This window comes from Peromyscus californicus, unplaced genomic scaffold, assembly GCF_007827085.1.
Source record: "Peromyscus californicus insignis strain IS unplaced genomic scaffold, ASM782708v3 Scaffold_12__1_contigs__length_115047231, whole genome shotgun sequence".
Classification (NCBI taxonomy): domain Eukaryota; kingdom Metazoa; phylum Chordata; class Mammalia; order Rodentia; family Cricetidae; genus Peromyscus; species Peromyscus californicus.
In genome coordinates, this window is record NW_026294413.1 from 1,219,577 (window position 1) to 1,232,726 (window position 13,150).

The 13,150-nt window shown below is 36.6% G+C and overlaps 1 protein-coding gene across 6 annotated transcripts in view; it reads left to right on the forward strand.

Moving 5' to 3' along the window:
- Window positions 1-13,150, forward strand: part of Nalcn (sodium leak channel, non-selective) — a 316,074-nt gene that overhangs the window by 98,424 nt on the left and 204,500 nt on the right. For all 6 annotated transcript variants that reach the window (XM_052732374.1, XM_052732370.1, XM_052732372.1 and 3 more), the window contains 3 exons: window positions 246-388; window positions 528-632; window positions 8,370-8,456. In XM_052732374.1, coding sequence (XP_052588334.1) covers window positions 246-388; window positions 528-632; window positions 8,370-8,456 — 335 coding nt within the window. The remainder of the gene's footprint in view (window positions 1-245; window positions 389-527; window positions 633-8,369; window positions 8,457-13,150) is intronic.

The following is a 13,150-nucleotide window of genomic DNA, read 5'->3' on the forward strand; positions in this document are numbered from 1 at the left end:
TTAAACCTCTAAAGACATAATATAAAGCTGCTCTGTTGTTGGTGATACTGAAATTACCCTGGCTTGAAGTCAGACACAACTTTACCAAAATTCTAAGAACTGCAAAATGCCACACATAATTTTAATCCTTTTTAGAAGAGCTTGTGTTATGGAGACAATGAGTGTGGATAACTATTGATTATCTGAGAAATATTTTCTCATTTCAAAAGCCAATGGCGATTCAATCTGCTGTCCTATCTTGACAGGCACGAGTATATTCACAGTCTACGAGGCTTCATCTCAGGAAGGCTGGGTGTTCCTCATGTACAGAGCAATCGACAGCTTCCCCCGCTGGCGTTCCTACTTCTACTTCATCACTCTGATTTTCTTCCTTGCCTGGCTTGTTAAGGTACTAGAAAAGAAATGTGCTCACAGTGTGTATATTTTGTGATGTTTAACATGTGTTTTTTGTTTTTGTTTGGTTTTATTGATCACTAGGCTTCTCCATCTCCAATGTTTGGTAAATGTGGTTTGTCATTTCCTTTCAGAATGTGTTTATTGCTGTCATAATTGAGACATTTGCAGAAATCAGAGTACAATTTCAACAAATGTGGGGAACTCGGAGCAGCACAACTTCCACTGCAACCACACAGGTATCTTTCCGACGAGATGATCATAGTCCATTCAGCCTTAGGCACATCCTATCCTCAAAGCAGTAAAGCCTCAGAGAATGCTCCTGGAATGGGATGCTACAATATGGTACAGTGGGAGAGTGGTTTGAAAATACAGATGAAGAGGTCCAAAACCAGAATAGTCATCCAAGACCTTTGCTGTGGTGTGAGGAAGGTCATCTAGTTCCTTAAAAGTTCCATGAGTGGCTTCAACACAAAACCAAAATTACCAACAATGTTTATTATAGATCTTTGATTTGATTCCAAGACCACAAGTCCTTAAAGGCCTACCGAGTAAATATAACAATGGAAAGTTCCCATTTTTAGTGTAACCACAAGTCTATACAGTGGTCCTTATATGAAGGATTAGAAGTGTTGGTGTTGTAGATGTATTTAATTCAGAACAAACTAATCAAGGTACAAAAAAGTATAAAGAAGACTCCTCAGTCCCCACTGCATGACTGTGGTTGTTGAGAAGTCATCATATATTCAGTATGGTTTCCAGCTCCCAAAATGTTAGAGATAACATGAAACATCACAAAAGCAACAGAGCATTCAACTATGTATCAGGTGTTCTGATATCCTGTTATTTACTTATTTATTTTTGTTTTCACATTTTGTTGTTTAGAAACAGGAAAGGCAGGCTTGCATATCTTCTAGAATGAATAAAAGGAGAGAAAAAGAAAAAATCCAGAATTAATAATGAAACAATTTAATGATTTTAACAATTATTTTGAGATTAAATTATGAAAAAAATCTGTTTGCAAATAATTATATAGCTCTATTGGTGGAAAGTGAACATTTTATATTGAAGACTTTTTTATTGAACTTTCAGCAATCCTATGTTCAAGTGTCATTGAACATAGGAAGCTGACATTTATGATACCTTAGATATCAGAATTGCTCAACCTTTGTTACAAGTGAAATTATGTCACTATTATTCGAGTTTGACAAAAATAATTCAAATTTCCTGAAAAGAAATTAATATGCTACATAGGTTAAGTCACAGATGCCATGTCATGGTACTTTCAAGGAATCAACTCAGGAAGCTTTTATTCCTTGTCTGGTCCCTGTTAGCTTACTATGAAGTGTAACAGTTTCAGGTCTTCCCTGAGGTGACAGCCTCTTGGCAGGCACGTTTTCTGTGACAGACATTGAGATGTAAATGGAACATAAAACTGTGAATGCAGCTCTTACGTGCAGTGCTCACAGGCGATGGCCTAAAATGTCCCTAAAACCATATTCTGCTTATTAAGTAACTCTGACAGATAAAAATCACAGCTGGAAAAGTAAAGCACCAAACCAGCTAGCAGTTATAACAGAAGACAAAATGTGAAAATTTTGAACAAAGTCATACAAAATTATTTTGATGCAAAATTGCACTTAATGTGGAGGCATAAGTCAGGAATTCAAGAGGCAATGCGCCTGAATGTTCAGCAGAGGTAATCACACAGAGAACTGTGAAAAAAACCTTCATTAAGAAAAATGCTATGGCTGAGGACCTGGTTGCTAAGCAACCAAAGCTCCTGCAGGCTGCCTCTTGGTAAAATACCACTTAGGTATCCTAGCAACTGGCCTCAGGCTCCACCCACCTCTCAGTCACCACTTCTAAGAGGTCCCAGATGCTTTTTATGTGTACAAAAGGGAGACAGAACATTTGTTGTGACTGTTAGATTTGTAAAATCTGACCAGACTCAGAGGCTGGACTTCTCTTTTATTGGTTTAAGGCACTAAATCACAAGGGTCTAATTCTGACAAAATAGGCTCTAAAGTGGTAAAATCATGATGATTCCTATATGGCACACAGGTTTTGGGACATAAAGTCATTTCTTTTATCTATGATGTAGGAAACTTATGTTCAATGTGTTTTTCTCACCAAAGAGTTAAAGAAGACTGGGAATATTGGACTTGGCAATGTCACTAAGTATGTGAACTTCCAATGACAACCATGACAGTAGAAATGTACATATGTATATATACTTAGACACATGTGTATCTGATGAGGATATAGTAGACCTTTGGACATAGACAGTTCACTAAGTATTGGCACTGATATTTCAGAGGAAAAGTAGAATCCATGATAAAAAAGTTTTCTTTAAACTATCAAAGTAATATTTTTTTTTCATTTGAATGGTCACTACCAAATGTCTCTGAGTAGCCACATAGAAGCAAATTAAGGAAATACAGATTTCAAAGCTTTTGTGCATAGCATGCTATGGTGTGCAACAGCAAAATGAAAGGAAACTGAAAGGGATCATTTCAGATTCCTAATCATGGATCTGCCTGAGCTGTGCTGGGACCAGTGACTCTGCCTGCATAGTTCTTGGTGTGGATAAATATTGTCACATACTCAGAGATGGACTGGTATATAGGACAAAAGGTTCACATTCCTGTTACAAAATGTACCTTCTGTTAGTCCACCATATAATTTCTCATTTCATCATTTTTAGAGGTGTGACCCTAACACTGGATGTTAATATGTGCTGATATGAGCTAGGAAAGCTTTATATGCAGCAGTTCCTTAATTCAGACCTTCACATCTTGTACTGAACACCTCACTTTAGTTAGACACCTGTCGTCTCTTCACCTAGATTGGCTCATGCTAAGGATAAGCTAGTTTCACTTTGTCCAGAATAAAGCTTAAGGACCCATCAAAGCCCAGGGCCGTGCTGACCACTTTTGTTCTCTGTGTACCAAGAGAGAACACAAAGAAGGCAGACCATGAATACCTAAATTTTATAAAGGATCCATGGTCCAATGGCATCCTGTTAGAGTTCTGGCAAATAAGCACTGTGCTTTCTGAATTGAACAGTGTTCCTGAGACTTTCATCTGTGACTGAGCGCTGTTGCCGACAGACGCTGTCTGAATTATTATTCTCTAGCTAAGCTACAAGACAGATAAGGTAGAGTTGATGCAAGTAAAGGGGTGATTTTGAGTTGTTTCTTCTTTGCCTTCCTGTCAGCATCCTTAGAATATGCCGAAATCAACTTCTGTAAAGATGTGCGGTACTCAGCAAGAAAAGCAGAGAGACGTAAATGAAAGACGCATGAGCAAAAAATGGAAAGAATTGGCTCACCCAAAAGAAAAGAAACACTACATATAACCTAATGCTCAACTTGAGGAAAAATTGCTTAGTATCCCAAATCCAGCAATTTCCACATGAATAGATATTACTCAGATGTGTGAGAAGCAGTTAATGGATGCAGCTCAGAGAAGGGCTGTCCCAGAGTGGTATAATATTGAGCTCTTTGCAGTGAGAAGCCATGGGATGGATGAAGCATTCACCATGGGAAGTAAGGAGTGAAAATTAAGCTTTGTGAGACTGACTCACTAAATGTATTCTTTTGTTGATTTTTTTTCTAATTCATTTTGAGATTGGGTCTCACTCCATAGCCCAGGCAGGCTTGATCATACAGCAATCCTGCTTCAGCTTCTTGAGCACTGGTATCATGTGTACTGACATTCATGGACCAAACATATTTGTTAATGAAATTGAGCCAGATGTCCATGCTCATGATTTTAATAAATAATCTATTTTTTAAACACTTAATTAAAAAAGGAGCAGAACAATTTCAAAATAGTTTTTTTCCACAGTATGTGTGTATGTACATGTATATACATATCTTAGATTTGGGATTTTAATTCATTTTTCAAGATTCCCCCTGCTCCTAGTATTATTTCTTTTACCTTACCTCAATGGATAACCTGATGGCTGGAATGATATTTTGTCCACAGACAACAAGATTATTCTTAACTAATTTGTAAATCAAGCTGCCCATTGCAAAAGTCTATCATTTTCAAATGAACAAGCCTGAGCTAATTCACAGGACTGAAATCTTCATGCTTTCCCAAATGCTTGTACTAAGAGGGGCATGTTCATGGATGCCCATTATACTGTGATGGATAATGTCCCTCCCACTAATTGATAGCATCTTCTTGCAATCACTCCATTATATCAACAGTGGCATTGAACATAGTATACTGACACTACAACCTGCCTTATTTAATTACTGTAGCAATATTATGAAGTGGGTACTATTATTATTTCCACATTGCAGGTTAAAAAATGGCAAAGATGGACAGTTTAATTGTCTTGTTTGATTGTAGATAACATGAGACTCCATTCAGGTTGCCCAGCCTTCATTTTTCACTCACTATGAGATCCTTCCTCCTTTTGTTTTAGCTACTGCAGGCCATTGCCAATGTGTCCTCTCTGTTTTAGTTCCATGCGAAATTCCCTGTTCATAAGAAGACAACACCTACTGCTGGCTGGCAAGGTCCTTATCAGATATTTCCTCTAACAGAAACCTTAGTTCTGATAGGTTGACCTTCTGAACTCTAGTTCACTGCTGTATACTCTCACGGACTTTTACTACCAGCGGTTCTCAATAGTAACTGGAACATCTTTCCTAGAAGACAGTGTCTTAGGGTTTCCACTGCTGTGGAGAGACACTGTGACCACAGCAACTCTTATAAAGTAAAACATTTAACTGGGGCTGGCTTGCAGGTTCAGAGATTAGTCCATTGCCATCATGTCAGGAAGCATGGTGACCCTCAGACAGACATGGTTCTGGAGAAGGAGCTGAGAGTTCTACATCTGGATCTGCAGGCAGCAGAAAGAGGAGGTGACACTGAAATCTAAAAGCCCTTCCCCAGGGACACATTCTCCAACAAGGCCATATCTCCTAATAGTGCCTCTTCATATGGGCCTATGGGGACCATTTTCATTCAAACCACCACAACAGTCAAGCAATAGCTACCAAAGTCTTTAAAACATGCATACTATTTGATTAAGCATATCAAGTTCTATGAATTTGTCCTCAGATTATTGGACAATAATCAAAGAATTATATTTGAAGATTCTTTGGAAGGTATAGAAAAAAAAATAAGGATAGGGATGGAGATGTAGCTTGGTGGTAAAGTAAATGTCTGCATTGAGAAAAACCCTGAGTTCAATCTTCACGACTGCAAAACAAATTCTGAAACTCTTGCATTTTGTTATTGATGATAATGTACTAAGTTGGAATAAATAGAAAGTGGTAAAATAATATTTGAACTTTATTGGCATGAAAATCTATGGACAACCTACTAGTACAAAAAAAGATCTCATGTGGGGTCTGCATATGTGTGCATGTGTGTATGTATGTATACATGTGTGTTTGTGTGCACATATGCATGCATGCACACATGTGTTAAATTCTTTAAAGTTTAAAATGTCAGTAATGGCTATCTCTTGGGATATTTGTTAATGTTTTTCTCATCCACATTTCTAAGTGCTTAATAGTAAACATAATAAACACTTTAGTGATATAATCAGAAGACAAAAGTCACATGATTAAAACATAGGAACCACTCAACATTTTAACTAAAACCACCTATGTTATATTCTACTATACAGGTCAAATGCTGAATATAAGTCTTTAGGTAACATAGATTTGTGTCCTTTCTGGGTAAAGTTGAAGGAGATCAGTTGAGTTTGGCTCAATGGTTCAGGTTGCCAATGAGCCAATCCTCACCCAACCACCATCACCTTTCTGCTCCATTTAGCACAGTCTCCCTTCTCATGGTTGCATAGAAGACTACGATACCTCTTACAGTTGTAACTCTCACATCTATATTCAAGCCAGCAGAAAAGAAATACAGGAAAAATGAGAAGGCTCTGCTCACATCCTGGCGGGGGGGGGGGGGGGGGGAGCTAGTATGTAGTCACCTGGTCAAAATGAACTTTTAGGAACGGGTAGGAACTGGTCCTCATAAAAATGCCCTGACTTGGAAGACAAACAAAGAATGACCACAGTCATACCCAGCAACCTCCCCAGAGATCTGAGCCCCTTGGGATTCCTGTCTCTGTTGGCTAGCCTACTTTCTATCTCAAAGAACTATAGTCATATTAACCAATTTAAATGTTGTATGATTTGGGTTCCAAAGAAAATGAGACACTTTTTCATTTCTGTTACTTTATTTCAAACACAGGGATGACCTTCAGAGAACACTTTTGCTGACAGTTAAATTGATTCATTTGAGTTTGGTCTGCTGGAGAAAAATAATTTAGCATAGAAAATTAGTCTGCCACCAATGAAAGGAAATATTAGCCCCAGGAGTGCTTTGTGCCTTGACAAGACAGTACAGGAGGCATTGGCAGAGTGTTCTTAGCTGGTGACTGACAGCATAGGTTTTGACATTTGCCCTTAAAAAGAGAATCCCAGAATCTTGAAGAGGGTCTTTAAAGTTTACTTTAACTGGTTTGTTTCCCAGCTAGTCTATATTCTCAGAATAAGCCCATTCATGAATGATATGGTTGGTTCTACCACCAAAAAATGCTTTTAAATTTTATTTTATTCTAAAGAGAAGGTGAGTTCTACAATAGACAGCTGGGACTGACAATTTGTGATGACATCTTTGGTCAAAGAATCTTTGTGTAAATGTACCTCAGTCGTTTCACTTAAAATCTAGATATTTGACCTGTGAGGTTAGGCACTTGTTTCCCATTGTTGCAATCACGATACAAAGAAAACTTTTCTTCCTGAAAATGAACTGCAATCTCTCTGGCTAGTGTTTGAAAGTATGATTATGGCGCCAAGGTAATGATCCACGTGCTATGCCACTCAGATTTCTATTAATGATTCCCCTTTATAACAGGGGATCAGGTCAACATAAAGCCACAAGTAATGGTAGCAATGAAAATGTTTATGTGTCCAAAAAAGAAACTTTATTTGGGCAGAAACAAAATAGTGAATTATTATGGTTAGCGTCTTTATTTAAAAAATTTATCCCATTAAAACCAACCAACACACACACACACACACACACACACACACACACACACACACACACATACACTACTACTACTACTACTACTACTACTACTACTACTACTACTACTATTACTACTACTACTACTATTACTGAGGAACAGGGTATGTGGGAAGTGTCTTCCAGTTGGATATAATGTTGACAGATGAGAACCTAAGTGGGAGTGGACTGTGTCATAAGGTTATCACCTAGACACCTGAGTGAAGGAATCCCAGGTTGGCCAATAGCATCTTGAATTTTATCTCTTCTAAGTCGTCTAAGCCAATATAAACGACATGTACATTTCTAAACATATGCATTAAGTTTCTGTTGAGTAAATTAATTGTGACCTAGTTAAAATAATTACACAAAGTCAGTTAAGCACCCTCTCAGTCTACCACCATTGAAATACTACCACACTCATGCCACATGTTGAAGGTGAACTCCTATTATTTGACATGAGAATGTTTTTAATTAATTCACTGAGAAATATCAATTAAGATTTTTAAAAGTCTTTTTACATATACTCAATAGATGAAACATAATGCTTTAGAATTCTAGCTACACTTTTGTTGCAGAGCTAAAAAATAATGATTATAACCAGCTAAGATACTAAAGTATTTTTCCTGCATAGAAGAGTATCTAAAAGATTATGTATTCAAAAATCTGTGTAAGGCAGAAATTGTATGGCATATAACAAGTGCTCGATAAATGTAAGCTATTACTATTGTTCATAAGAGTGTTATTATTATTCACTTGTTTTTAGTATTAAAATGAACATAGCTAAAATGATTCATTATCTAAATATAAGTCTTTAAGAAGACAGATTTTCAGTAATATTTAAACACAGAAAGCTGCAGAGAGTACTAGAGTTCTCAGTATTCCATGTTCAACATCTCTGAATCATCTCTCTCTTTGTCTTAAAGATGTTCCATGAAGACGCTGCTGGTGGTTGGCAGCTGGTAGCTGTGGATGTCAACAAGCCGCAGGGACGTGCCCCAGCCTGCCTACAGGTACAGCATAATAACATTTTTAAAAATCCTTCAGCATGGATCTTTGACTTTTATTTTATACAAATAAATCCATAGGCCCCAAACTCTAGAATTGCCCAGATTTATCAAGAAGTTGGGGCAATGTTTTATTCTATCCTGTATTCAGGATCTAGTTAGTATTCATTTAGATGTATAATAGATACCCTACTTTGTTTTCTGTTGCTGTGACTAAAGACCTTGACAAAAAGCAGATTGCATAGAAAATGGTTTATTTGGCTTAAATATCCAGGTCACAGTCTATTGAGATAAGTCAAGGCAGGAACTTAAGCAGAAGCCATGGAAATATGCTACTTTCTGCCTTTCTGCCCATGTCTATTCAGTATGTTTTCTTAAACCATCCAAGACCACCTACTGTACCAGGCTTTTTATTTTGGGCCATCAACCAGGCCCCAAATCATGACACAGAGACTTATTATTAGTTGTGAATGCTTGACCTAGCTTAAGCTCATTTCTGTCTAACCCTTCTAACTCAAATCAACCTGTTTCTCTTTATCTACCTTTTGCCTTGGCAATTTTTACTTTTCTTTCTTCTGTATATCTTACTTTCACTGTTTCTCATGTCTGGCTAGCAGCTGCCCGGCTTCTTGCCCCAAGTATGTCCCTCTTTCTCTCCTCCTTCTCTCAGTTTTTCATTCCCTTTGAGCCCAGATATCTCTTTCTATATATTCTCTCTGCCTGCTAGCACCACCTATCCTTTCTCCTGCCTAACTATTGGCCGTTGAACTCTTTATTAGATCAATCAGGTGCCTTAGGCAGGCAAGGTGAAACAAATGCAGCATATCTTTACGTAATTAAACACATATCCTTATATCATTAAACAAATGCAGTATAAAAAAAAGTAACACACCTTTACACAGTTAAAGTAATATTCTGCAGCAGAAACAAATGTAACACATCTTTGCCTATTATTAAAATAATATTCCAGGACACCCTACCAGGGCAGTACCACCTATAGTGGATGGGGTCCCTCCCACAACAACTATTAATCAAGAAAATGCACCCAAAGGCTTTTCTTTTGGCCAATATGATGAAGGCATTTTCTCAGGTGAGAGTCCCTCTTCCAAGATGACTCTAGCTTGTGACAACTTGACAAAAAACTAAAACTAATCAGCAAGTGGGGATTTGATAAATGATGAATAATGGCACACAAGCAAAAACATTTCAACAGTACCAAATCAACAGAAAATTTTGTTGCCATGTTAATTCTTGTCAAAATATTTTCTAAACTGTCTGAGTTATTTAGGGCTCTGCAATACCTCCATGTGTAACTGGGAAGGAAATATATTAGCACATGATCTGTTGTTCTACATGTCCAGTCTTCAGAGCAAGGTGATATCAAGGTGTTTTCTTAACAAAGAAGCCCAAAAGTAAGCATGGGATGATTGATTGCAGGGGCATCTAAGATCAGGACAAGACTCAAATGGTTAGAAGATGGGGTCTGGGGTCCCTACCTATGAAACTTCTAGATTCACTCAGATTTGTTTACCTCTTTTTCCTCTTCAGATGTATAACTGTCTTGAATATTTACAATTTATATTTAAGATTTTATTTTCCTTTCCGATATAAGGTACACAAATATTTTCTCCCGTTTTCTAGGTTGCAAATTCATTTTGTTGCACACTTACTTGTTTCTATCATTTAAATAATGCAGGCTAAGTTCATTATTCCCAAATGAATAATGATAATATTAAATATTATCTTTTGGTTTTCTTTAGAAATATTTTGATTGTACCAACATCACTAATATACAATTAGAGCAACTTGCTTGCAGTTGTTCCATGTTTTATCTGATTGAAAAATATTCAAGGGATCACAGACTTGTTATGAAAATAAACTAACAGAGTACTAAATAAGAGATATATAAACCATCCAGTTATCTAAAGCCATATTACTTTCAGGAAGTATTTTCTTGACATATACTGCCAATGCACTGCTTGTTTTAGGCCATGGTGACATGAACATAGAAGGAAATGCCTTTTATCAGAGTGGTTGTTTTTGCCATAATTGGTTCAATTTCTAGTTCCTGGAAGTGAGTCTCATGAAGACAAATAGAACAGAGTTTCAGGAGAATCCAAACACTTTAGGCACTCTAATGCTATATTGTTCTTCCACTCACACTTTTTCACTTAATAAATTCATATGGAGCTATTGAAGTATTGAACACAGTTTTTTGTAGAAATCATGGTTGGTGTGACTTCTACTGATACAGAGCTTTTCCTTGCTGGAGAAATAGGTGTTAAATAATTGACATTAATCAGAGAGACTCCATTTTGCCTCAGTTTCCCAGCTCGGACAATTTAGTAATGTTAATTGATGTGCCTTAATCTTCTCTACCTTATGCCAAATGTTCTAACTCTATTGGTCTTCCTCCCTTCTCATTATATTTATTGGTTGCAGAATTACTCAAATGAATTATGATACATGATGATACAATTCTTCTGCTGAATAATAGAAACTATAATGTTATTAGTGGTCTAGCCACCTCTGATCTGCAATTAGAAACTATGAAAATTCATTTACCATTATGAGACTTAGTTTATAGTTGTAATCACAGGCATAATAAATATAATGGGAATCATATGCAGGCATGCTGAGAAAAGATTTAGTTTTATGTCCTTATTATGGTCTTTTCTGTTTATGATAAATGAAAATAAATATGCTTGTCCATTTAATTATAAAGCCTTAAAGTCAGAACAGGAAGATAGATTGACAGAACAGTGCTATTTGACCTGATGGGATTCTTAAGATCTCTAACACACTTGTTAAAAGTTTTCATCAATTTAATATTAATTGTATTCATTTTGCAATGACAGTACTCCTATTGATCCATTTAATGATTTCATATCAGTTTCATAGGCTAAGTTTAGTAATATATCTAGTTCTAGTGTATATATATATGTGGAATTATATATATATAATTCCTGACAGATTCACTATTAAATTACGAAGAAATAAGTGAAAGTCCTGTGTCCCATGAAGCACCTTCATTCTCCAACCTGAATTAGCTTCCTTGTTCTGTCTTCCCTTCCCTGGAGCTACTCATTTGCTGGCTAGCTAGAGTCCCCCTTCCAGCCTCTACTTTGTACTATGAGAGTAGAATGGTTGGAGAAAAGGGGCCACAGTCTAAGGCAGTGGTTCTCAAACTTCCTAATGCTGAGACCCTTTAATAGACTTCCTCATACTGTGGTGACCCCCAACCATAAAATCATCTTTGTTGCTACTTTATAACTGTAGTTTTACTACTGCTATGAGTCATAATGTAAATATCTGTTTACATACAGTCTTAGGCAATCTCTGTGAAAAGATCATTCGGCCCAAGGGGTAGCAGCCCATGTGCTGAAACTGCTGGTGTGAGTGCCTTACTAAACCAGTCCTCATAACTGGATTATCTTTTCTTTGTTCTAAAGCTAACTCTAACATTCTTCTCCCATTACCACTATATAATTTGAGAAAATTACATAGACATTTGTGTTTTCAGTTGAGAAATGTTTTATCATGATGTTCAAAGAGTGTGCCCATTGCAGATATAATCTGTATCTCAGGTCATTGTACATCCTGTACCTTCACTTCTTCTGAGCCACATAATTTTCCATTTTTCATTTCTCCCTATGTACCTGTCTCCATTCTTTTACCTAATCACTATAGCTTTATTCGGATTAGCCACAGTGGCTAACTATGACTCTGAGCCTGTGACCTCCCACACAAGTTCTCAGAAGAAAATCACCAGAAAACTTGCAAAATCAGGGTGAACTGAGAGGAAATGTGATTTAAGAATAGCTCACAAATTATGAGAGGTATTGAGTTCAAGAATTTGGTCATGGGAATTGAAGCAGAAGCAGCTGCTCCACTTAAACAAAATACAATAACAATCACTTGTTAGTGTCCATGGGGATTTGGTACAAGACAAGCTAACTTGGATATGGATTTTCAAGTATGTAAATGCTCAAATCCTTTACAAAATCCTTAATGTTTTTGGTGTCCTTTGTAATGTTTCCATCATCAATTCTGATTCTGTTAATTTATCATCTCTTTATTTCTTTTGATTGATTATGTCAATAGTCTGTCAATCTTCATCTTCTCAAAGAACCAGCTCTTGTATTTTTCTTTTTTCTTCTATCTCATTAATTTCTGCTCTGATTTTTATTATTTCTTGCCAACTACTTGGTTTTGTTTTGTTTTGTTCTTGTTTTTCTTTTTTGTTTGTTTTGGATTTTCTGTTTGTTTGGGGTTTTTGTTTGTTGTTTGTTTCTTTATTTCAAATCTTTTTTAGTTACATCATTAAGGCATTTTATTTGTGTTTATTTTTAATGTGAGCATTTGGAGCTATAAATCTATAGAGCTCTTTTAGCATTTCTCAAGAGTTTTGTTGTTTATATTTTCATTTTCATTTAATTCCAGAAGATTTTTTAATTTGGTTCTTTGAGACAGAATTTCTCTTGTAGCTTTGGAACCTTTTCTGGAACTCACTCTGTAGCCCAGGCTGGCCTCGAACTCACAGAGATCCACTTGCCTCTGCCTTTCAAGTGCTGGGATCAAAGGCGTGTACCACCACCAACTGGCAGATGTTTTTGTTTCTTAATTTCTTCTTTGACTCATCCATCATTCAGCAATGGATTTTAATCTCCTTGAATTTGTGTACTTGCTAGAAATCTGTT